This window comes from Myotis brandtii, unplaced genomic scaffold, assembly GCF_000412655.1.
Source record: "Myotis brandtii unplaced genomic scaffold, ASM41265v1 scaffold888, whole genome shotgun sequence".
Taxonomy (NCBI): Eukaryota; Metazoa; Chordata; class Mammalia; order Chiroptera; family Vespertilionidae; genus Myotis; species Myotis brandtii.
In genome coordinates, this window is record NW_005371636.1 from 66,084 (window position 1) to 89,710 (window position 23,627).

Below are 23,627 nucleotides of genomic sequence, written 5' to 3' on the forward strand. Positions count from 1 at the left end.
ATCTTCAAAATAGCTGGTCATTCCTGTTGCTAAGTAAATATAGAAACTGACATTTTCTTTTCTCTTAAGTGGTGTTGAAGACATATACAAATGAAAGTCCCCGTCCAATGGGAACCCTGTGTGATAACTAGTCTCCAGTTGGTATTTGAGCCCCTGAACTGAAGGGTTGTGGGTTCAATTTCAGTCAAGGGCATGTAGCTCTGTTGCAGGCTTGATCCCAGGCCCCTGACCGGGCCCATGCGGGAGGCAACCAATCAATGTGTCTCTCTCACATCAACATTTCTCTGTGTGTGTGTGTCTCCCTTTCCCTTCTACTCTCTCTGTGAAATTCAATGGAAAAAATATCCTTGGGTGAGGATTAACAGCAACAACAAAAAATGAAGGAAGTAAACGGACAATAGAAGGCGGAAACATTTTGATGTGAAGATCAATAATAGAACAGATGGAAGACGTGCAATCGAACTAGAAATAAAGGGACCTGTTCGGATTTTTTATTTGCAGACAAAGAAAATGTTCATCATAAACAACTGAAATTCAAATCTTCAGGCAAGTTAAAACTTAGAGGTTTCTAATCCAACCATTTTCTTCTAAAAATTATGTTTCTCAAAGGATTTTACAATGTGTTGAAATATGGTTTTTATTTCTGCCGTTCATGTTTTAAAGGGCTCTTTATAATATGACATCCTGAGAGAGAGAAAGTGAGAGAGAGATAGAGTTGAAACAAGCATCATTTCTGCTTAAATATTCATTACAATCTTAGCCCTTTGATATTTCATACAATTAGTCGTTGTTTTGACTATGTTTTTATAAAGCATAAAACCACACTTGAAAAATTATGCCACCAATTTGTTTTTATAAACTCAACGTCACTTACTAATTCACACCATTTCCCCCCATTTTTTTGTTATTTACTTATTTTTCTCTTAGGAATTAGAAAGCCAAGATACACTAAAATATTTAAACAGCATAAAGTGCGTGCGTTGTAGAACATAACGTTTCTGAAATTGACTAACACTATGACAAGAAAACAAAAGCCAGTTGTAGGAACAAGCCTCGTGTTACCTTCGTCTTGAAACACATCTTGGATATTTTAACTTCCCTCTGTCACACATCACTCTGAGTTCCGTTGCAAAAGCAGACACCTCCGTCATATAATGATTTATTTTACAGACAAAGTCAGTGTACTCGCCATGGAAAATAAGTCGCCTATTGTCATAGTGCCATTTCAGAAGTAAATTATTCCTGTCCATTTCTTCCAACGATAAGTTGCAGGGCTCTAAAAAAAAAAAAGGAAAAAGAAAAAAAACATTACCTTGGTAGACCAGGAAGCCGTGCGTTGCCTACTCATGATGACCTGGAAGTTTCTCGGCATTAGAGGAGCAAGTAAGCTAGTTAGAGTCAATATTTAAGTCTGAAGAAATGTTCCAAGCTCTGTCCTAGCTGGGTTGGCTCAGCGGATGGAGGGTCGGCTGGCAGACTGAGAAGTCCCAGGTTCAATTCCAATCAAGGGCATGTACCTTGGTTACAGGCTCAATACCTGGCCCTGGGCAGGAGGGTCTCATTATATTGAGGGCAACAGCCCTGAGCAAGAAGGTCTCCATCCATTGGGGCCAATAGCCCTGGGCATTAGGATCTTGTTCTATTGTGGGCAACAGCCCTGAGCAGGTGAGTCTCATTCTATTGGGCCAACATCCCTGGGCAGGTGAGTCTCATTCTATTGGGCCAATAGCCCTGGGCAGGTGAGTCTCATTCTATTGGGGCAAATAGCCTGGGCCGGAGAGTCTCAATGTGTCTCTCTCACATCACTGTTTTTTTTCTCTCTCTGTCTCTCCCTCTCCCTTCCACTCTCTCAAAAGATCAATGGGAAAATATTCTGGGGTGAGGATTAAAAAAACCAAACCAAAACATGCTCTGAGCTCACAGGAAACAGCTGCCATTTTCCTCCGTGGTCCTTGGTAGATGTCGTTTCCCTCCACAACGATGCCCAGCTAATAACATGTTCACTTGCTTCATCTTCCTGGAGGCAGGTGGCCATCCTGTCTTTGTTTCTAGGCCGTGCTCATGTTTTCTATTATAGTGCCAATCACACTGAATAATAATCACTTATACATATACTAGAGGACTGATGCACGAAATTTGTGCATGGGTAGGGTCCCTAGGCCTTGCCGGCAAATGGGGGCCCCCACTGGCACCCACCTTGGCCGGCCTGGCACCGCTTGCTGGCCAGCCCTGATGCCCCCCGCAATTGCCGCCACCGGTTGCCTCCCTCTGCGGGCGACCAGCGGGGCAATTGGGAGGCCCCCCGTTGGCACCCACCTTGGCTGGCCTGGGGCCTGCGGGTTGGGGGCAGCTCCTGCATTGAGCATCTGCCCCCTGGTGGTCAGTGTGTGTCATAGCAACTGGTTGTTCTGCCGTTTGGTTGATTTGCATATTAGGCTTTTATTATATAGGATTTACTCTTAACCACCATGGCGCATTCATCTCACCCATATCACACCAGTATCTGGTGAATGGTGTATACTTAACAAGAACTTGTTCTAGCGAACTGGACCTACAGTTATTTATGATCCAAAGGAAAGAATAGAAACCCATGGTTCAATAAGCTCTCTAACAAAATAACACACATGCAGTGTGTGTAGCTACTCAAAGAGAACAGAAAGGGAAGAAAAAGTGGTTGTATTGTATTAAATAGGAACACATACCTAAACACGTTGGCGGTTCGGTCCACACTCCGTCTACACAATAGGCATATACGGGCCCTTGTAGGAAATAGTACGTCATACACCTGTACTCCACCAAGGAACCACTTTCAAAGCTGACATTGAGGAGGTTGATGTTAAGAATGAGCCCGTGATCAATACGAGGAGGAGGTCCGCACTTGCCTTTGGATTCTGCAAAAATACATACAATGACTTGCTGTCATCGGTACCCAGTGCTCCCGTCATGGCTGCAAAAGACAATGAACTATTTCATGGAAAAGCATTGACAAGGCAGCTCTCCAGCCCGGCCGGTGTGGCTCAGTGCTTGAGCGTGCAGGAGGCGGCCAATCCATGATTCTCTCTCATCATCGATGTTTCTCTCTCTTTCTCTCTCCCTCTCCCTTCCTCTCTGAAATCAATACAAATATATATATATATTTTTAAAAGTTAAAAAAAATCAATGGGAAAAAAATATCCTCAAGGAGGATTAACCAAAACACAAACAAACAAAAAAACACCCACAAAATTCACTGATGGAAATTCAACGACGTCAGCACAGTCATCCACCTGCAGGGTGCGTGTGAACTGGGAAATCGATCAGACCCCTCCCGGTTCCCTAGATGAGAGGGAGAAGGTGGTGCATTGTCTCAGGTCTGACCTTTGAACCCAGGGGGCGACCCTGACCCTCCGAGGACCCGTAGAAAGCAGGCGCTTACCTTTCCTCATGCATAAGGGGTATTGCACTTGGCCTCGAATGCACTGCGCCGACAGCCCCAACGGCGGGCTGGATGGCGCTAAGTCAAAGCCCGGTTTGCACACAAAGTCTATGAGGTCCCCGTGCAGGACCTTCCCTGCGTACTCCCACTTCAGCTCGATGTTGCTGCTCTCCATGTCCGCCTTGCTGACCTCGCACGGCTCTGCAACACCAAGCACTCTCGTCAGTTCTCTCCTCGTCTGACTAATAGGAAAGTGAGGCGTTCTTTTTTTTTTTAAATATATTTTTATTGATTTCAGAGAGGAAGGGGGAGGGGGAGAGAGAGGGAGAGAGAGAGAGAGAGAGAGGGAGAGAGAGAGAGAAACATCCATGATGAGAGAGAGTCATTGATCAGCTGCCTCCTGTACAGTCCCCACATATTAAGAAAAATAATAACAACAAAGAATGGTATTTACGTGAGGCAAAGGCTATGCTAAGTAGCCTAACTGTGGTCGTCATCTTACAATATTAGCCAAGTTTATGAAACCATCACCTCGTACACCTTCATCTTACGCAGTGTTGTCCGTCGATGGTATCATTAAAGCTGGGGGAAGCCATTTGACACATTCCACGTGGGTTCGTCTTACCTAAGCAAAGAGGGGGGGAGGACCACAGCCCGTGGTCACAGGAGGACTTCTTCTCGCCCTTCATGATGTAGTACTCATTGCATCTGTATTCCACGAAGGCTCCCGCTGGGTAACTCGGCAACACGTCGCCAACAATGACCCCATGGGTTATCTTAGGTGGATACTGACAAGTCTTAAAGTTTTCTAAAAAGAAAAAGGTTATTTTTAAAATCGATATGAACTTACAACCGCATAGCAATAGGATACAGTTCCCACACCATGGTGCCTCGATATTGTGTCTGATATAACTTAGATAATTGATTTCTAAATTCCCCAGAAATGAGAAATGTTATTCAGGTCAAATATCTTTAAGCAAGACTAAACAGCAAATGTTTTGGGTTTTGTTAAATATATTTTTATTGATTTCAGCAAGGAAGGAGAGAGGGAGAGAGAAAGAGAGAGAAACATCAATGATGAGAGGGAATCATGGATCGGCTGCTTCCTGTATTCCCCGCACTGGGGATCGAGCCCACAACCTGTGCATGTGCCCTTGACCAGAATCAAACTCGGGACCCTTCAGTCTGCTGGCCGACGCTCTATCCACTGAACCACATTGGCCACGGCATCAGCAAATGTTTGGCCTTAGCCTGAGGATGAGTATTTTCCCGTGCTTGCTTGGGAACCAATGTAGTAGGGGAAGATATTCTTAAAATATCAAGAAAGGTAAGCCATGCTCTTCACCCTGACCATCAGGGTCACGTCTACACCTGTCCCCTGTCATGATCCACTTTCATTCTCTCCTTCTCATCCCCTTTCCTCTCCGATCGCAATCCAACCCAGGGATGGGCATTTCCAGTGGTCTCTCTCTTTAGAGCAGCAGTTCTCAACCTGTGGGTCGCAACCCCTTTGGGGGTTGAACAACCCTTTCACAGGGGTCGCCTAAGACCATCGGAAAACACATCGATAATTACATATTGTTTTTGTGATTCATCACTATGCTTTAATGATGTGATGTTCAAGTAGCAATGAAATTGGGGGTCACCACAACATGAGGAACTGTATTAAAGGGTCGCGGCATTAGGAAGGTTGAGAACCACTGCTTTAGAGTCTTCCTCTAACTCTGCTCATGTCTCTACTGTCTCTGAATCGCTTTTCTCTTATCCTGTAAGTAGCCCCGGCTCACAGGTGTGTGGAGGTCTCTCCAGAACTGGATGGAGACATGAGAAGGTGAACAGGGAGGGGCGCTCCCCGGGGTGGCCACGTAGCCTAAAGGGTTGTGTCCTTTAGTAAAATAGACGCGCAGGGACAAGTGTCAGAGGGTAGAGTAACATCAGCAGGAGTGGCCTAAGTCAGGAGCAGAGAGCTCCATCCTAACGTTGTAGGAGATCCAGGGAGGGGAGGGAGAGCCTGGCATCGTAGGTCTCTTCTCTAAAGAAACACGTCCCTCACCCGCTGCCACTTCAAGATCCTAAATCACCGCGTCAGGCAAGTCAGAGAGAAGTGCCTCGCCCGAAGGTCCATTCAAAATTGTTTTGGAAGCCTGGCCAGCCTGGCTCAGCGGTTGAACGTCGACCTCTGAACCAGGAGGTCAGGGTTCGATTCCCCGGTCAGGGCACGTGCCTGAGTTTTGGGCTCGATCCCCAGTGTGGGGCGTGCAGGAGGCAGCCGATCCATGATTCTCTCTCCTCATGGATGTTTCTCTCTCTCTCCCTCTCCCTTCCTCTCTGAAATCAATAAAGATATATATTTTTAAAAAATTTTTTTAAGTTTCCCAGTTCCTTACATTGCCTTCAGCTCTATAGATGGCTCTCTATATTCATGAAAAAAAAAAAAACCACAGAGGGTCTAACTCTTCTATGCAATGGCCTCTTGCTATAAAAATGTGGATTAGCCCTAGCCGGTGTGGCTCAGCAGATAGAGCATCAACCAGTGGACTGAAGGGTCTGGATTCGATTCTGGTCAGGGCACATGCCAGGGTTGTGGGCTCCATCCCCAGTGTGGGGCGTGCAGGAGGCAGCCGATCCATGATCCTCTCTCATCACTGATGTTTCTCTCCTTTTCCCTTCCTCTCTGAAATCAATAAAAACATATTTTAAACAAACCAACCAAGGTGTGGCTTAAACACAGAGAACGAACCATGAGGCACCGCAGGCTGAGCGGTGGATGCTACATCGCGCACCTACCGACACACTGCGGGGGGCTTGTCCACGTTCCGAGCTCACAGGTGATCTCCCGGGGGCCACGGAGGTCAAAGCCGACCTGGCAGCTGTAGGCCACGCGGTCGCCGTTGAAGTAGGTCTCGGCCGTGTCGGTGGCTTCGCCGTACTGCACCTCCGGCGGCTCATCGCAGGCGATCTTGTCCGCTTCTTCTGCAAAAGGCACAGTCGCGAGAGAAGAGACGGTTTAGCGACCCACGCGGCTCTCCTGGGGGGGAGCTGGTGGGAGGCGTCGCTGACCGATGCACTTGGGGGGGTCCGTCCACTTCCCGTTGACACAGCGAATCGCCTCCGGGCCCCGGAGCCGGAAGCTCAGCTGACACTCGATGAAGACGGCCTCCCCGTCGTGGTAACTGGCGGCGATGGATTTCAGTTTGGCGTGGGGAGGCAGCGGGGGAGGGGGACAGCGAGTTCTTCTTCCTTCGGGGAGAAACAGCAGCGCAGTCAGTCCTAAAAGTTCCCCCAAAACACCAACGCGCCAGATGTCATAGGCACGTCCGTGGCGCCAAGTACCATGAAGAAGGCTGGCAGACAGCCCGGCCGGTGTGGCTCAGTGGATAGAGCGTCAGCCTGTGGCCTGAAGGGTTCAGGGTTGGATTCCCATCAAGGGCACATGCCCGGGTTGCGGGCTCGATCCCACATGAGGGGGGGGGGGCGTGCAGGAGGCAGCCGATCAGTGATTCTCTCTCATCATGGATCTTTCTATCTCTCTCTCTCTCTCCCTTCCTCTCTGAAATCAATAAACATATATATTTTTAAAAAAGAAGAAGTGTGGCAGAAAGGATGGCAGATTGCCCTAGTCCATTTGGCTCAGTGGATAGAGCATTGGCCTGCAGACTGAAGGGTCTCGGGTAGGATTCTGGTCAAAGGCATGTACCTGTAGGTACCTCAGTTGCAGGTTCGATCCCCAGCCCAGCCACTCTCTCTAAAATCCAATGGAAAAATATTCTTGGGTGAGGAATAAAAAAAAAAAAAAGTATGGCACAGATTCTAGGGTCACCCCTTGATCTCCACCTTCTGTTGATCAATCCTTGTGTCCTTCTTGCCCCCACAAGCAGGAAGTGACACCCGCTTCTAACCCATAGAACCCAGCAAAGGTGATGGGTGGCTGAGGGAGGCGGCGATGGATACGAGATTTGCAACACGACATGACAGAGTCATCCTCGCCGAGGGACACTATCTAGAAGGCAAGGGGCAGCGTCCACGGGCAGCCAGGGAGAAGGTGAGGCCCTCGCTCGGGCAGCCTGCAGAGCCCCGATGCCACCAGCCACCCCGTGAGTGAGGCAGCCCGCTCCTGCCCAGCCGGGCCTTGTAGCAGGCTGCCGTCCACCCACACCTGGACCACCGCTCTGCTGGACCCGGCCCAGGAGCCAGGGACGCTCTGCCCAGAATCCTGACACCCCGAAATGGGCCAATAATACAAGTGTATTTACCCCATGATTTTGAAGGGTGCATTTTCCCATCAGGAAATAGGAGGCCAAACAAGAGTGTTTCCTAGCAAAGCTGTCAGCTTGGGGTTATTGGATCTAGTGATTCCCAATTAAAAAAAAAAATGTATTTGCCCTCACCGGTTTGGCTCAGTGGATAGAGCATCGGCCTTCGGACTCAAGGGTCCAAGGTTCGATTCCGGTCAAGGGCATGTACCTTGGTTGTGGGCACATCCCAAGTAGGGGGTGTGCAGGAGGCAGCTGATCAATGTTTCTCTCTCATCATCGATGTTTCTAACTCTCTATCCCTCTCCCTTCCTCTCTGTAAAAAAATCAATAAAATATATTAAAAAAATAAAATAAAATACTTAAAAATGTATTTATTACAATAAGAGATTTAAAATGTATGAGATTGTTTTTTTAAAAAATACGTTTAAAAGACATATCCACTCAACAACCTAATACAAAATTTAGGATGTCTTTAGATTAATTGTATTAAAGTTTGCTGAAAATAGTGACTGACATAAGAGACAATATTTATCTTAAAAAATAGCACTCGGGACATGAATTAGAGACTTTTACCGCCCCCCCCCCCCCAAAAAAGAGCTGGTTAAGACATGATATTTTGGCTAATAACTATGGATGGTGCCAGGTGGGTACTGGCAATATTGGGGGGCAGTGCCCTATAAAGTATAGGATTGTCCAACCACTAGGCCGCATACCAGAAACTAATACAACATAATATTGAACGGAAACTGTAATTGAAAAAAATAATTTGAACATAAAAAAATATAGAAGCATTTTATAAAACAAGAGAAAAAAGACATGCTATTTTATTGGTAGGTATGAAATTTTAAAAATTACCTTGGCATACAGGAAATTCTGGGTACCAGCCAAATTTGTAGCATTGGACTAAATCAGGGCCACTTAGATGATAATTTTCATGACAGAAAAACTGAACGACATCTCCTTCTTCATAGGTCCGCTTGACAGGTTGAAAATAACCATTTTCCATTGATGTTAAAGGGGTGCATACTAATCCTAAAAATGAAAGTAAGACACACACACAAAAATGTAATTATTTTCCTGCTGGAATAAAATGCACCTGCCACTTGCACGCCATATCTGGAACAGACATTACTAGATTCGCCGTATTTCATTTCACAAAAGGAAAGCTTCTCCATTTATATATATACTAGAGGCCCGGTGCACGAATTCGTGCACGGGTGGGGTCCCTCGGCGTGGCCTGCAGGGATCGGCCGAAACCCGCAGTCCAACGCTGCCTGCAGCTCCTGCTCATCCCAGCCCCCCTGCATCTGCCGGTGCTGCTGCTCAATAGGCTCACCCCGCTCGTCTGGTGCCCGTCAGTCAGCTGAATCGGCCGAACCGCAGTCCAATGCTGCCTGCAGCTCCTGCTCATCCCAGCCCCCCTGCATCTGCCGGTGCTGCTGCTCAATAGGCTCACCCCGCTCGTCTGGTGCCCGTCAGTCAGCTGAGCAGCACTACTACTGTGGGGGGCGCAGTGACCACCAGGGGGCAGCTCCTACGTTGAATGTCTGCCCCTTAGTGGTCAGTGCATTTCATATCAACCGGTCAACCATTCAGGTGGAATGGTCTCTTAGGCTTTTATATATATAGATTAATGATCATTAGGCTGATTTTAATGATTATTTGAGCGAAAAGGAATTTGTTTTCCTATTAGAGAGCTTTTAAGGATCAAAGCCTACTCTAATCAAAACCAGAAGCAAAAAAAAAAAAAAATAAGGGGGGGGGGGGAATATGTAGGTGCAGAGCTGAAATAAATTAAAAGTAGGGAATTAGGGGAGTAGGGGAAGGAAAACAAGTTTAAAGTACAGGAGGAAAAAAGAAAAAAAATTTTTGAAAAGGAAAATAGAGGAGAAAGCAGATAGACCCAAAAGGGGGGGAGGTGGGGATAACATTGACCATAATTAGCATCACATAATCAGCATCACATAATTAGCATCACATAATCCCTGTCGGAGGGAGAGGAGGTTGCAAAGTGGAGGCCATTGTGTTCCCAAGGAGAACCTACTGGTGCATGATGGTGGGAGAAACCACCCATGCGATCGACACTCTGCCCCCTCCTCCGACTCTCCCTTCGTGGTGTAGTAGCCGAGGTCGCATCGGTACCGCACTTTGTCCCCCAGGCGGAACGCGGTCTGCGTTGTGGAGTAATTCCCGTGAAGTAATTCAGGAGCCAAACACGTGTCTAACAGAAAGGACAGTTATATGTTATGAACGTCATCACCGAACCTGGAAGAGCCAAAAGAAACCTCCAAGTGACTTTTCACTGAATCTTAAGAACAAATATGGCAGCTACAAATAAGCGGAAGCATATACTATGTTCATGGATAGGAAGACTCAACAGCATGAAGATGGCCACGCGACCCAAAGCCATCTACCGATTCAACGCAATTCCTATCGAGATGCCAATGGAGTATTCTACAGAAGTAGAGCAAACGTTTCAAAAGTGTGTATGGTACCCCAAAAGACCCCAAATGGCAACAGGGATCTTGAGAAAGAAGAACCAAGTGAAAGGAGTCACCCTACTGCTATCAAACTCTAATACAAGGCCATAGTCATCAAAACAGTATGGTACTGGCATAAGAACAGACAGGTTTGGGGATGACGGGCGCACACATACCCTGCTCCTCCCTGCAGGCCGGCGGGGACGACCACCCGTCGGGGAGACACTGCACCTCCTCCTCGGCCAGCCCCGCGGGGGTCTTGTAGCCGGAGGCACAGGTGTAACGCAGCTTCTCATGGACGCTGTAGAGCAGTTTCGCCTCCGAGATGTGCCCGTTGGTCAGGGCGGGCCGAGTGCACTTTTCTGGGGAGAAAAGATGTCTGCTGAGCTGGATGCCATGAAGCTCATCTTCCAGGCCCACGATTAGGGTCCTTCTTGGACTGTGAAGGCGGAGCACGTTCACTCTGCGTTTCCTGCTTCTATGTAGGTTTGGAAATAGCCCGTGTGCTCGAAGGCTTGTTCATTTTAAAAGCGATTCCAGTGGACGGTGGCGTGCATTGCAGTGCCTACTCTCGGTTCTTAGAGTCGTTCATTCCTACCTCTCCCGCGTCCACACTGAGAAAATATGCCCAGAGCTTCCCACTTCGCTGTCACTAGTGGCAAATAAAAGGAATTTGTTTGGGTTGACTTCCCACCGCGTTAAGTCCACTGTGTCTGTGGATCGTTCACACCCTTTAACAAAAGGATGACCCTACTGTGGGGACCCTTCACCAATTCTTGGACGTCAAGGACCCGTCTGGCTGCCTATGTACAGTCACCGCATAAGTTCCTCTTCCCTTAAAAGTAACGCGATTGAATAACAAGTTCAGTGATTATTTCTATTCTCTTCACAGGGAATGATGAACAACAAAGAAGGAAAGCAACACTTTAATGAGAAACATTATTTACACAATTTCAGAACATGCCTTCATTTTGTAAAAATAAAACACGCCCGGCTGGGCCAGCGTGGCTCAGTGATTGAGCATCGATCTATGAACCAGGAGGTCACGGTTCGATCCCCGGTCAGGGCACATGCCTGGGTTGCAGACTCGATCCCCAGTAGGGGGCGTGCAGAAGGCAGCTGATCCATGAGTCTCTCTCATCATTGATGTTTCTCCCTCTCTCCCTCACCCTTCCTCTCTGAAATCAATTTTTAAAAAGAAAGTATATACAGATTTTTTTTAAAAAGATGGTGGGAGGAGACCATAAGAGGTGATAAATAAATGGTGATGGGGAAAAATAAAATAAAATAAAAAATACAGGACAGTGGGCCAGTCCTTATGTTGTTCATTGGACTCTTCTATTCATTTTATTTTTTTATTGATTTCAGAGAGGAAGGGAGAGGGAGAGAGAGATGGTAACATTGATGATGAGAGAGTCTCATGGATCGTCTGCCTCCTGCACACCCCACACTGGGGACCAAGCCCACAACCCGGGCCTGTGCCCTGACTGGGAATTGAACCGTGACCTCCTGGTTCATAGGTCGATGCTCAACCCCTGAGCCACGCGGGCCCGGGCAGCTCCTTCTGTTGACGACGGAGGAGGCGGGCTTGAGCCGGCCCCGGGCCGGGACTTACTGAAGCACCTGGGCTGGGGGGACCAGCCCCCCGCGGAGCAGGTGGTTTTGTCCTCTTGCTTCCCCGACTCCGTGGTGTAGCCGGCCAGGCAGGAAAAGGACAGTGTCTGGTCTATGGCCATTGGGAAGTAAAAGCTCTCGAACGTGTAGTAATAGATGGCGATCCTCCCATTCTCCACGCGGGGCAGGCCGCAGGGTTTGTCTGCAAGGAGGGGGACAATCAGGCTGCAGCCTCGGACAACGGAGCCGAAACCGGGACACTGGCGACCGAGCCACACCACGTGCCTCTCGCAGCGCTGGCAGGCACGCTGACCACCCGCTTCGTTGTATCGCCAACATCTTTAAGGATTTGGGGGACGATCCCCTTCCATGGGAATTAACCAGCAAGCCCACTCCCTCAACCCAACAGTCAGGGGGACCCCGGGCAGGCGCCCACTCAGAAAGCTCTCCCCAACTTCACGAAACAGCCTTTCGATGAGACGGCGTGCAAAAGCCATAACGCGATGCCACAGTTTCTCAGCAGAGAAATAGAACCACAGGAAATGACCCTGCAAGGATTATCTTTTTTTTTAAATATATTTTTTTGATTTCAGAGAGGAAGGGAGAGGGAGAGACAGATAGAAACATCCATGATGAGAGAGAATCATGGATCGGCTGCCTCCTGCACGCCCCACACTGGGGATCGAGCCCGCAACCCGGGCGTGTGTCCCGACCAGGAATTGAACCCTGACCTCTTGGTTTATAGGTCGATGCTCAACCACTGAGCCACGCCAACGGTGCCATGCAGGTATTATCTCATTGTGGGATTCCAAGCATCAAATAAGATGTATCCTACTTATTTCACTTTTATAACTTTAATTGCAGACCCTTGTTTGGTAGAAAATTTGTAGGAAAGTATTTCACTAAAAGGCAATTATAATCTGGTAGGATATACATATTCTTAATCCTCATCTGAAGAGTGAGGATATTTTTTCCATTCATGTTTAGAGAGAGTGGGGGAGAGAGAGAGAGAGAGAGAGACATTGCTGTGAGAGAAACACACTGATTAATTGCTGCCTGCTCGAGCCCCCACCTGGGTCTGGGATTGAACCTGCAACTGAGGTACGTGCCCTTGACCAGGAATCGAACCAGAGACCCTACTGTGCACGGGCCGGTGCTCTAACCACTGGGAACACCAACCAGGGCCCCAGCAGGGTATTTTATTTCAACCGATTCTCTCAGGTGTGCGCTTTAGGGGAGTCTTGCTGTGGCTTTCCACTTTGCGTACTCAGTCTGCTGACAGCGGCCGGCAGGTTTCTTTTCTCCTGATAACACCCACAGCTAGCCACCCACCTCCCTCTCACCTTATCCATCTCTGTGGCCGTCTGGCTATCAAGGTTTCTTATTGTTACAGCGCCCACAGCTCCCGGTTTGTCTAAACTCCAGTCCTCATTCACACCGCTGTCCAGGTAATTATTAACAGAGCCACTCCACCCTCAAGTGTCCTTCTTTGCAAGATCAACAAAGGGTCTCCCTAGGAGTCACTACTCCATGCCTTCAACCAGGGAATAAATAGGATACAAGTCAATTCCAAGCCTGCTGGCGTGGCTCAGCGGCGGAGCGTCGACCTATGACCCAGGTGACGGTGCGATTCCCAGTCGGGGCACACGCCTGGGCTTTGAGCTCGATCCCCAGTGTGGGGCGTGCAGGAAGCAGCCGATCCATCTCTCCCCGCCCCCCTCTCTCTCTCCCTCTCCCTTTCTCTCTGAAACCAATAAAAATATATATTTTTTTAAAAGTCAGTGTCAAGAGCTGAAAACCTTCCTGATGCTTTGTCAAGTTCCCCACATTAAGCTCTCACGTTAGGAGCAGAGATTCAATTTGCCCTGGCTCTTCGGCGTGAGGAAGGGATTCTGGCAGGAGCTGAGAGTTAAAGTTAACATACAACTTCCGAAGGGCTATTCAAGTATCTAGATCTCAGTCTCCTCTGCCCCCAAACCTAGACATCCAAAGGGCTTGGGGTCTTGTCCTACTTTTCTAAATTATGTTGCTGTAAGAATAGTTCGCTAGTTTTGCCCAAAGAAACCCAGTCAATCTACATTTTATCACAAATTATAAGAAGCATGTATTTTTTTTTATCAAATTGACACATAAAAAATGAAATACTGCATTGAAAACACAAGTGAAAGGAACGCCTAGCATTTCCTTTCATGCTTTGGAGAGAATAAAGAACACGAGAAATGGAATTTACCTTCTGCATTGAGTTCTCCTGAGATGGTTAATAGGATCATGAAAGCCAATCCTTTGGGCTTCATCTTCAGGGCTGTGCTTGGCCAAGATTTGGAACAATTTTAAAGCCCGGGGGAGTCCTCGTTAAATACACAATGCTTCTGAGGAAAAAGTTAATGATTGACAGCACCCGGGTCCCTGGGTAGCACGCCCTCGATTCCAGCCAAAATATGTCCGAGTCATATTCAAATAACACAGCTGAGTACCTTGGCAATGCCTCTCACGTCCGAATCCAGCGAGGACCCGATGACCAAGACAGGCCGCAGCACGAATCATTAACTCGGGCCACGTTGACAAAAATGGGTCAGTTTTCAACTTCAGCCCCCGGGACCCGTCCACAGAGTAAAGTTCGCCGCTGGTTTCTTTACCGCCGTTGATCAGGGGGAAGCGCTGAACTTGGGAACGGGAGATAGCAATGGACACCTGACCTGAAAACAGCCCGGGGGCGCCTGGGCCGCTGCTTCAAGGGCAGTGACCTCAAGACTCCTAAGCAGCGACAGGGGGAGGTTGTTGATCGAAGCAGAGGATGTTTAGAGCGGGGTGGTCAGCCGCAGGTGCGCCGGGGATCGATGTTCCTGGGTGTCCACTGGGCACCGGGTCACGGTCTACCCTTGCGTGCACAGCTGTGAAGAGCGAGGCCAGCCCGACTGCCCTTGGGCATCTGGTGCATTCTAATGGGTTTTCATTTGAAACCACAAAACAATGCCGGGAGGTGGGAGCTGTGATGAGTTCCATTTTGTAACTTTTTTTTTTTTCATTTTAAATATATTTTTATTGGTTTCAGAAAGGGAGGAGAGAGAAACATCCATGATGAGAGAGAATCATGGATAGGCTGCCTCCCGCACGCCCCCCACTGGGGGTGGAGCCTGCAACCCGGGCATGTGCCCTGATCAGGAATCGAACCGTGACCTCCTGGTTCATAAGTCAACACTCAACCACTGAGCCACGCCTGCCAGGCAATTTTGTAACTTTTTAAAAAAAATACAACACGTTAAGAGAAAAGGTGCACATACTGTACGGTGCAGATGAATGGGGCCTCATACTGAACCCTCCCGTGAGACCAGCACCCAGAACAAGAACGACAGCACCCACCCCACAGCTTTCTCCCAGTCCCTGCCTGGGCCCAGCCCCCGTGGGAAACACTATCTTTTTTGGGTTTTTTTATATATTTTTATTTATTTCAGAGAGGGAGAGGGAGATAGAAATGTCAATGATGATGAGAGTCACTGATTGGCTGCCTCCTTCACGCCCCCTACTGGGGATCGAGCCCACAACCCGGGATGTGCCCTTGACCGGGAATCAAACCGTGACCACCTGGTTCATAGGTTGGTGCTTAACCGGTGAGCCACGCCAGCCGGGCGGTAAACACTATCTTGACTTCTACAGCATAGTGTTTTTTTAAAATATATTCTTATTGATTTCAGAGGAGAGGGAGATAGAAATGTCAATGATGATGAGAGTCACTGATTGGCTGCCTCCTTCACGCCCCCTACTAGGGATCGAGCCCACAACCTGGGATGTGCCCTTGGCCGGGAATCAAACCGTGACCGCCTGGTTCATAGGTCGGTGCTTAACCGGTGAGCCATGCCGGCCGGGCGGTAAACACTATCTTGACTTCTACAGCATAGGCCCTCTCACTGGTTTTATGCTACATAAATGAAATCATATAGTGTATATTTTTTTATGTCTGACGTCTCATTTCACCTTTGGTTTGTGGGATCCACCCATATCTTGGCCGTAGTGGCTAGTCCAGCCTTGGGCAAACTACGGCCCGCCGGCCGGATCCGGCCCGTTAGGGATCGAGCCCACAACCTGGGATGTGCCCTTGGCCGGGAATCAAACCGTGACCGCCTGGTTCATAGGTCGGTGCTTAACCGGTGAGCCATGCCGGCCGGGCGGTAAACACTATCTTGACTTCTACAGCATAGGCCCTCTCACTGGTCTTATGCTACATAAATGAAATCACATAGTGTGTATTTTTTATGTCTGACATCTTGTTTCACCTTTGGTTTGTGGGATCCACCCGTATCTTGGCCGTAGTGGCTAGTCCCTTCCCTAGGTGGTATGTGTTCCATTGTTGCCATGCCACAGGTAGCCTATTCATTCGACTCTTCATGGACACTCAGGTGGCTTCCCAGTGAGAGATATAATATGGCCTCTGCTCATTTTCAATAATTTGTTTTTAATGTGAAAATTTCCCCTCACCCCCACCAGGGAGATAAAGTGGCCAAACAGCTGTAACCAATCAAGGCTACAAGGACTATCAGGGAGATCGTAAGACCAACCAACCCCGGAGGATTTGTGGTTTAGAGCTGGCAGAACAGACGGGACCACCACGTGGGACTGGTCTCGCCTCGCAGTGACCCCTCGCTCGCCTCCTTACACGCTCACGGTCCTATAAGAGCATCCCCCACGCTGAGGTGCAGGAACCGGGAACCCACATAAGGGAACGGGCCGCCAGGGCTCCTCACCCCTCTCCCAGGAAAATCCCGAGTGTTCCTCCCCTCACGGGATGCCCAGCTTCTCCAGTGCGTCTCAGTAGAGGCGGCGATCCCACCAGGCAGGGGCTGCCGCCTGGGGAGTGGCCGCCCTCTGTTCCTGCTTCAAATGAACTCTCTGTCAGGGTCAACTCTGCGCTGCCTCGCCTTTGAAAAGCAGGCGATCCCACCGGGCAGGGGCTGCCGCCTGGGGAGTGGCCGCTCTCTGTCCCTGCTTCAAATGAACTCTGTCAGGGTCAACTCTGCGCTGCCTCGCCTTTGAATTCTTTCCCGCGAGAAGCCAAGAACCCAGAGAGGATCATGGGCAACCCCAACCCCTGGATCACCAGGATTCTTTTATGAACATCTTGTTATCCTTTTAATTATTACATACTTAATCATCCAGCCAGCCAGACTTTTTATTTTTTTGTTAATCCTCACGGAGGATTGATTTTTAGAGAGAATGGAAGGCAGAGGGAGACAGAGAGAGAGAGAAAACATCATGTCCGTAAAGCTATTGCTAAAAGAAACAATGACAAAGGTAGAAACTTTATTGATATACATATTTCTTACATTTTAATACACAATCTGATCTTCGTTCTAGAAAAAAATCCAAGCACTTTCCACAGCCATGATTCGCTTTACAATGTCCTCTCCCTGCACACGCGGAGCTGCCCCCGTCACGGGTAAGGAACGCCAAGCGTGTCCATCACCAGCTGCACAGCTTGCAGGGGGGCCGTGATTTCCTGCACGTTGTCCCTCCTCAAGACCCAGCCTGGCTGGAGCCTGTGGGAGAACAAAGGCCTCGCATTAACCAAGTCCTTCTCCTCAAAGAGCGACCCCCGCCCCCCTTTTGGTGAACACGGCGGCTCCTGGCCACGTGACTGCCTGACCCGGCTCTCAGACATCACTACTCCCCACGCTCCCTCCCGCCACACCCGGCGGCGTCCCCTCTCCCTCTGACCACCTCGCAGCCGCACCCGCTCCGCTGGCGGGGAGGCCACTGTCCTGGGGTGTCCTCCTGTCCGGTTAGCAAGTCCTCGGCCCCTCGCGACTGGCTCTCCCTCTACGTGACTTCTGGAGGAGTGGGGGCTGCCCTGAGGTTCATTTGGGGCTTTCCTGTCTGTGTCTTCTCTCCCCAAGGTGATCGCATCCCTCTCAGGCCTTAAAGGCTAGCGAATGGGTCCTGAATCTCCTGACCCCTCATGTGACCTCTGGCCTGCTCCTCCCCCAGGAACCACAGGCCTGACTCTCAGGGGCAGCACCCTGACGGCACCGCGTCCTGAGAGGCTCCCGCAGGCACCTCTCCTCTTGGTCAGGCTGCTTCTCCATCGGCAGACACAGCACGTGTGTGAGTTACGCCTCAGGACGCGCGCGCAGGGACGCGGAGCCGCAGAGCACACCCCTGCTCACCGTGCCACCATCCGGGCCCGGGCGGGGGTTTCGGGGAGGCGGGGAAGGCTCACGGAGCAGTTCTGACTCTGCTTGTGAAGTATTCGCTCGGCGTCCACTCTATGCTTATGAGCTGTGAGCTTGTAGATACTGTACACGCAGTCGGCCACCTTGGACCTGCTTTGAACATCCTGAAAGAGAAAACTGAGAAGTACATTCTGCATTCCTTCCATCGAACACACTGTGATAAACCAGCGAGCTCCCCCGGCTCTGAGGTCGGACGGGGGTGAAGCATAAGCTGATTTATAAGATGAGGATAGAGGGCAAATACTCCACCCTGTGCCCTGAAATCCACATGACACAAAGGCAAGTACCAGTCGGTGCCCACTGTGTCCGTTACCAAGTCCTGTGACTTCACTCCTCAGGGTTCCCACAGGTACACAACCCCGGCCGAGCCCGACCTCCTGCCCCGACCACCACACCCCACCCTGGCCTCTTCCCTTCACACCCCCACAGCCGACAGGGAGGTGGGAGCGTGAACTCACCGAGGCTCGGCTCGGCGCCTTCAACAGAACAGCCAACAAGCAGCAGGTTTTGGTGAAAATGCTCCCGCTCTTGTCTGCGATCTTGTCGCCCGGCTTCTCCCGGTACATCCGCAGCAGGTCCAGCAGCGTGTCCACGCAGCCGTCCACGGCGCCCACCGCGTCCGTCGTTTTCTCGTACTCAAGGAGACAGGGGAGGGGAAGGGGCAGTGAGCGCAGGTGTTCGCAGGAACCCCGGACCCAGAGGAAGCTCAGCCGCGCTCCTGGCCCACCTGCCGCAGGTGCGAAGGGCTGGTGAGTGACCTGTGACCCCCCAGTCGTCTGCAGTCCCTCTCCCAGGCGCACCTGCCCTTCCTGCCCGGCCCCATAGCTGGTGTCTGGGCCCCTCCCGCTCCATGGGAAACCCCAGGGGGACAGAGCCCTCAGCTGTGGCTGGGGGGGTGGGAGGCGGGGGGAGCTGTCCTCTCATCCCCTTCGACTGCCTGCATCGCAACAGCACAGACCTGCGCCCCCCACACCCGGGACCCTGACGCCACGGGAGAGAGCAGTGCAGGTGGCGGCTGCAGCGCGTCCGGATCACCTGCGGCGGGAGGAGGCCCCTGCCCTGAGACAGCGCTGGGGGCCAGGACCGCGGGGCAGACAGAAACGGTCCAGCTCAGCTCCCGCACTCCCACGCGAGCCCTCCGGTGAGGACTGAAAGCTCCCCCTCTCTCTAGAACGGGAGTAACAGCACCAGCCACCTCAGGGCCAGTGCTCACTGAGTGAGTGCTCAGTAAGAGCCAGTTCCTCGAACACCCACATCCACAGACCAGCCCGTTCCCCTAAGACGTGCAGACGCGTGAATGTGCCTGGGCTTCTGCATTCTGGTGATGAGCACACGGAAACCTCACCCGCTGAGCGGACTTCCTGCGTGAGGATTTGCTCATTGGAACGGAAAACTACCTTGGCGACGTGCAGCAGGACTTGCACCGCGTAGCTGACGACTTCCATACAAGGGACGCTGCGGTTACAGCTTCGGATCAGGAGGAATATTTTGAGAATCGCCCCGCTCTGGGCCATGTTCTCACAGCACAGCGGGGACAGCCTCGTGACGACCTCTGGAAGGAAGAGGAGAGACTCAGCCACACGAGGCTCCGGCCCAGCCACAGGGGCCACGAGAGCGCCCCGGGCCCGGAGGCGGACGTGGAGCGTGACCTCAGATAAGACCTGTGGGCACAGGGACGCTCACCCAGGTGCTTCAGGGCCTCAAGGACAGCCGACAGGTGCTTGTATGTCAACAGGTGGAACAGGGCCAGGGCGGTTCTCTTGTACAGTTTGTCTTCTTCTCGAACCTCCCCACTCAGAGCGTGAAGACTTCTGCGAATGGCTTTAATTTTTGTACAATTATTCTTCTTCCTCAGAGCGTAGCCCCTCCACAGTGCCTGGGAGACAAACATTGCTTTTTAAAGACCACACCCAGGATGCTGTAAGCTGACATTTATCTCCACTAAGTAAATCTCCTCCATGAGTTTAGACGATTGATCAGACACCTGGCAACTAAAGCCTCATTCAGGTTCTAAGTCTAACAGCCAACTCAGTCTTTCTAAGAAGAAATACACAGATATTCCTGTGCACAATGGAAGTTCACTCACTGACCCGAGGTAGCTAACTCTATTCAAAATGTGAATATACTTTTCATCAAACATACACTTCCCCCCAGGGAATCTGAACAGGACATTCTGGCAGCTTCGTATTTACTAGTATGACTTAGTCCAGTGATGGTGAACCTTTTGAGCTCAGCATGTCAGCATTCTGAAAAACCCTAACTTAACTCGGGTGCCGTGTCACATATAGAAATTTTTTGATATTTGCAACCATAGTAAAACAAAGACTTATATTTTTGATATTTATTTTATATATTTAAATGCCATTTAACAAAGAAAAATCAACCAAAAAAATGAGTTCGCGTGTCACCTCTGACACACTTGTCATAGGTTCGTCATCACTGACTTAGTCTATGGACCAATCTCAGCTTTTTAGAGGGTGTGTGACTGTTTTCAAATGGCAGATTTCCCACAGATGAACTGCAACCCCGAGTCTTGACCTACAATCGCGGCGTTTGCGGTCGCTCACCTGGATCTTCACGACTCCGTGACGGAGCCGCTCCTGCTTCCTGCGGAGGAGGAAGCGGCGCGCGGCCGCCTGGATCACGGAGGCCGCCCTGTGCTGCCGCCGCTCCTGAACTTCGTGCTGGAGGTCGATGACGCTGTGACAGATCTGCATGAACCTCCTCAGCCGCAGCCTCGCCCGAAACCATCTCTGTTTAAATTAAAGCACATGAGGATTTTACTTCGGTTTTGTGCATGTGCGTGTGCGTGTGCGTGTGTGTCTGTGTTTTATTGATTTCAGAGAGGAAGGGAGGGGGAGAGAGACTGAAACATCAATGATGAGAGACAATCATGGATCGGCTGCCTCCTGCACTCTGTTTAAATTAAAGCACATGAGGATTTTACTTCGGTTTTGTGCGTGTGCGTGTGCGTGTGCGTGTGCGCGTGCGTCTGTGTTTTATTGATTTCAGAGAGGCATGGAGGGGGAGAGACTGAAACATCAATGATGAGAGACAATCATGGATCGGCTGCCTCCTGCAATGCACATTACTAATGACACAGACGTTTCAGTTGTAACCGGACACTGGAAACCACCTCTCAGCCTCCTCCGTGGCATCGCTTCCCCCCCACCCACTGCAAAGCCCTCCAGGCGTCTACGTCTAACCCTGGACACGTGGCCGTTTCGTGGTTTGTGAATCCCACCGAGCCGCAGGGTCACTCTGCAATGCATGGTCCATGCGCTATCTTACGTGTCAGTGTATGTTAAGTATATCCTAAGTACATACGATTAGGCCACGCTGGTGTGCGTGAGCGTCTACGTCTAACCCTGGACACATGGCCATTTCGTGGTTTGTGAATCCCACCGAACCGCAGGGTCACTCTGCAATGCATTCTCCACACGCTATCTTACATGTCAGTGTATGTTAAGTATATCCTAAGTACATACGATCAGGGTTCATATCCAGAACACATACAGACTCCGATAGCACATAAAAAAAATGCCCAACAGGAAAATGGGCAAAGTACATATTAGAAAAACCACGTGAAATAAAAAAGCACAGCACACAGAAGAATGTTAATCCCAAAGGAAAACGAGGGAGGATTTGCCACTCGCTAAAATGGCACAAATCAGAAAACCCGCTGCAGCCACGTGTGGGTGAGGATGTAGAGAAACAGGCCCCCAGACTTGGCTGGGAGGAGCGTCAACGAGCGCAGTGACCGTCAGAGATGAGACGCAGCTTCGTCCCTGTGTCACAGAACATCCACCTCTCCCTAAGCCACCACGCCCTCCTCCTGGCGATCCGGCAAAGGCTCGGTCTGATCTGACCTGGCTTAACGCCCCTGGAAAGTACTTAGTAAATACAAAGGTGTGTGACACACACGTCCCAGGCGCCACTGCGAGGGCTGACCTGGATGCAGATGACGGAATCGAGGTGCCTTTCCGCGCTCCTCACGGCCGCGTGGCGCCGATACGCTCTCTGGATTCGCACGGCAGCCAGGTGGCAGCGGGCGGTGGCCGAGAAGTGGAGGAGCCTGACTGTGGCTCTGCGTTCCGACGTCTGAAGGAGAAGAAAACATTGGTGACCAGACACTCGCCTCGTAAGACAATCAGTCCACGTCTATTCCTGTACATCCCGCTACCAAACTACACACATGAGCAAATTAACCTTTACATGCTAACGTTCTTTACACTGTAACTAAAAAGTGCTGATCACCTCTAAAATATTCCCACTGGGCAATCCATCACTCAGAGAGTCGTTACATTTTGTGCATTTTACTAAATAACAGCACTTCATTTCACTGGAGCTCCCAAGAACAGCGAGTTAAGGCTTTGAATGTGCTCATTATCATGAGGGAAGTGTGTGAGTATTAAACTCAAAGGCTCCCGTGTTCCAGGCACAACTGCTGGAGACGGAGGCGTCAGTCAGACAATGTGGGAGCTGGTCTCCCGAGTCTCCGGAGGCCCAGCCCCACGGGCCTGTGGGGGCGCTTCCTGCCTGCCGTGGCCTGGATGACCTTGACCTTCTCAAAGCAGAGTGAATGGGACCCAGGTCTGTCTTACAACATAGATCAACACCGACTCCCCCACCCACTAGCAGAATGACCTTGGGCAAGTCACCTTGCCTCCCTGGACCTCACTTTGCTCATCTGTAAAATGGGTATGCTAATGAGCACCACCTCACAGGGTGACTACCAGGATCAAATAAGTTAATATACAGCAGTACGTGTACTAATAAGTGGCTATAATCGTAGTGGATATTACATGAGCATCAAAACTTCCAAGTAAAATTTTTATTTCTTTAATAAAAGACCATCGGTACTGCAACTATTCTAAAGACTTAATGTTAAATATTTTAAGCAGTTCACCAATTGTGGTCCACAGTATGTTTTTAAAGTGTGTGACTTTTACTGGACACAATGCTACACCGATGATCACTTTCTCCAAGGAAATGACTTATTCTGAAAGTCACTTCGAAGTTGGGTTTGAGAATCTCTTATAATTGCACATGTAGACGTAAACAAAAATACACACAAACGGTATTTTGTGATAAGTTTCAATTGAGGACGGCGATGTGTTTAAATTAATGCCCTGGTAGGTCCTAAGCACAGTCTTTTGTTCTGTTTCCTGAGGCAGCTCTTTGCAGACGAGCTGGGGTCACGTTCAGACCCACCTGCATGGCCAGGAAGTGCTCACGAGCCCGCCTGCCACAAAGCGTGGCTCTCCATCTCCTCTGGATGGTAACCGCCGACGCCCTCACGCTCAGAAACCTGAGGAGCAGTCATGGGAGAGCAATTTCAGATCAAGCTGTTCAGGAAGTATTTATCGACCCCCGTTTAAATAAATACCCCCATTCAAAAAGAAAGAAAATATGTGAAAGGCAATAACAAGAGAACATAACAAAGAAAAGTGTAATTTATGTTTATGTTCTAGCAACCATCATTGTGCACATGCGCGCACGCATGCACACACACACACACACACACACAATTAACAAAAGAATATAACAAAGAAAAGTGCAATTTATGTTTATGTTCTGGCACCCATCATTGTGCACATGCGCGAATGCACACACACGCACACACACACACACATGC

The 23,627-nt window shown here is 49.9% G+C and overlaps 2 protein-coding genes across 4 annotated transcripts in view; both read right to left on the bottom strand.

Moving 5' to 3' along the window:
* Nucleotides 1-343: 343 nt before the first annotated feature.
* F13B (coagulation factor XIII, B polypeptide) lies at nt 344-14,109 on the bottom strand. 3 transcript variants are annotated; one of them, XM_005884988.2, is made up of 12 exons: nt 13,996-14,108; nt 11,767-11,967; nt 10,328-10,513; nt 9,716-9,892; nt 8,527-8,703; nt 6,476-6,655; nt 6,203-6,388; nt 4,041-4,223; nt 3,416-3,616; nt 2,703-2,891; nt 1,063-1,276; nt 346-684 (listed from the first exon to the last, which is right to left on the bottom strand). In XM_005884988.2, exons 1-12 carry the CDS (start codon nt 14,057-14,059, stop codon nt 651-653), a joined length of 1,992 nt encoding a protein of 663 aa, XP_005885050.1. In that variant the 5' UTR covers nt 14,060-14,108; the 3' UTR covers nt 346-650. The 3 variants fall into 3 exon arrangements, with proteins under 3 accessions (XP_005885051.1, XP_005885050.1, XP_014387855.1); XM_005884989.2 differs by lacking the exon at nt 11,767-11,967 and having other exon boundaries at nt 344-684; nt 13,996-14,109; XM_014532369.1 differs by lacking the exon at nt 346-684 and having other exon boundaries at nt 741-1,276.
* A 2,922-nt stretch (nt 14,110-17,031) lies between these two features.
* Nucleotides 17,032-23,627, bottom strand: part of ASPM (abnormal spindle microtubule assembly) — a 33,193-nt gene continuing 26,597 nt past the window's right edge. Inside the window, exons 23-29 of the mRNA XM_005885001.2 lie at nt 21,941-22,076; nt 20,557-20,742; nt 19,673-19,865; nt 19,387-19,541; nt 18,448-18,624; nt 17,924-18,093; nt 17,032-17,296 (exon numbers count right to left, since the gene is read on the bottom strand). Coding sequence (XP_005885063.1) covers nt 17,191-17,296; nt 17,924-18,093; nt 18,448-18,624; nt 19,387-19,541; nt 19,673-19,865; nt 20,557-20,742; nt 21,941-22,076 — 1,123 coding nt within the window. The 3' untranslated portion in view covers nt 17,032-17,190. The remainder of the gene's footprint in view (nt 17,297-17,923; nt 18,094-18,447; nt 18,625-19,386; nt 19,542-19,672; nt 19,866-20,556; nt 20,743-21,940; nt 22,077-23,627) is intronic.

Excerpts from the sequence above, each read along its gene's own strand:
- F13B (XM_005884988.2), bottom strand. The coding sequence starts at position 14,059 with ATGAAGCCCAAAGGATTGGCTTTCATGATCCTATTAACCATCTCAGGA. Across the intron at positions 8,704-9,715 it reads TCTCCCACCATCATGCACCA|GATTAGTATGCACCCCTTTA; the intron begins GTAGGTTCTCCT and ends TTTCATTTTTAG. Across the intron at positions 1,277-2,702 it reads CGAACCGCCAACGTGTTTAG|AGCCCTGCAACTTATCGTTG; the intron begins GTATGTGTTCCT and ends TTTTTTTTTTAG.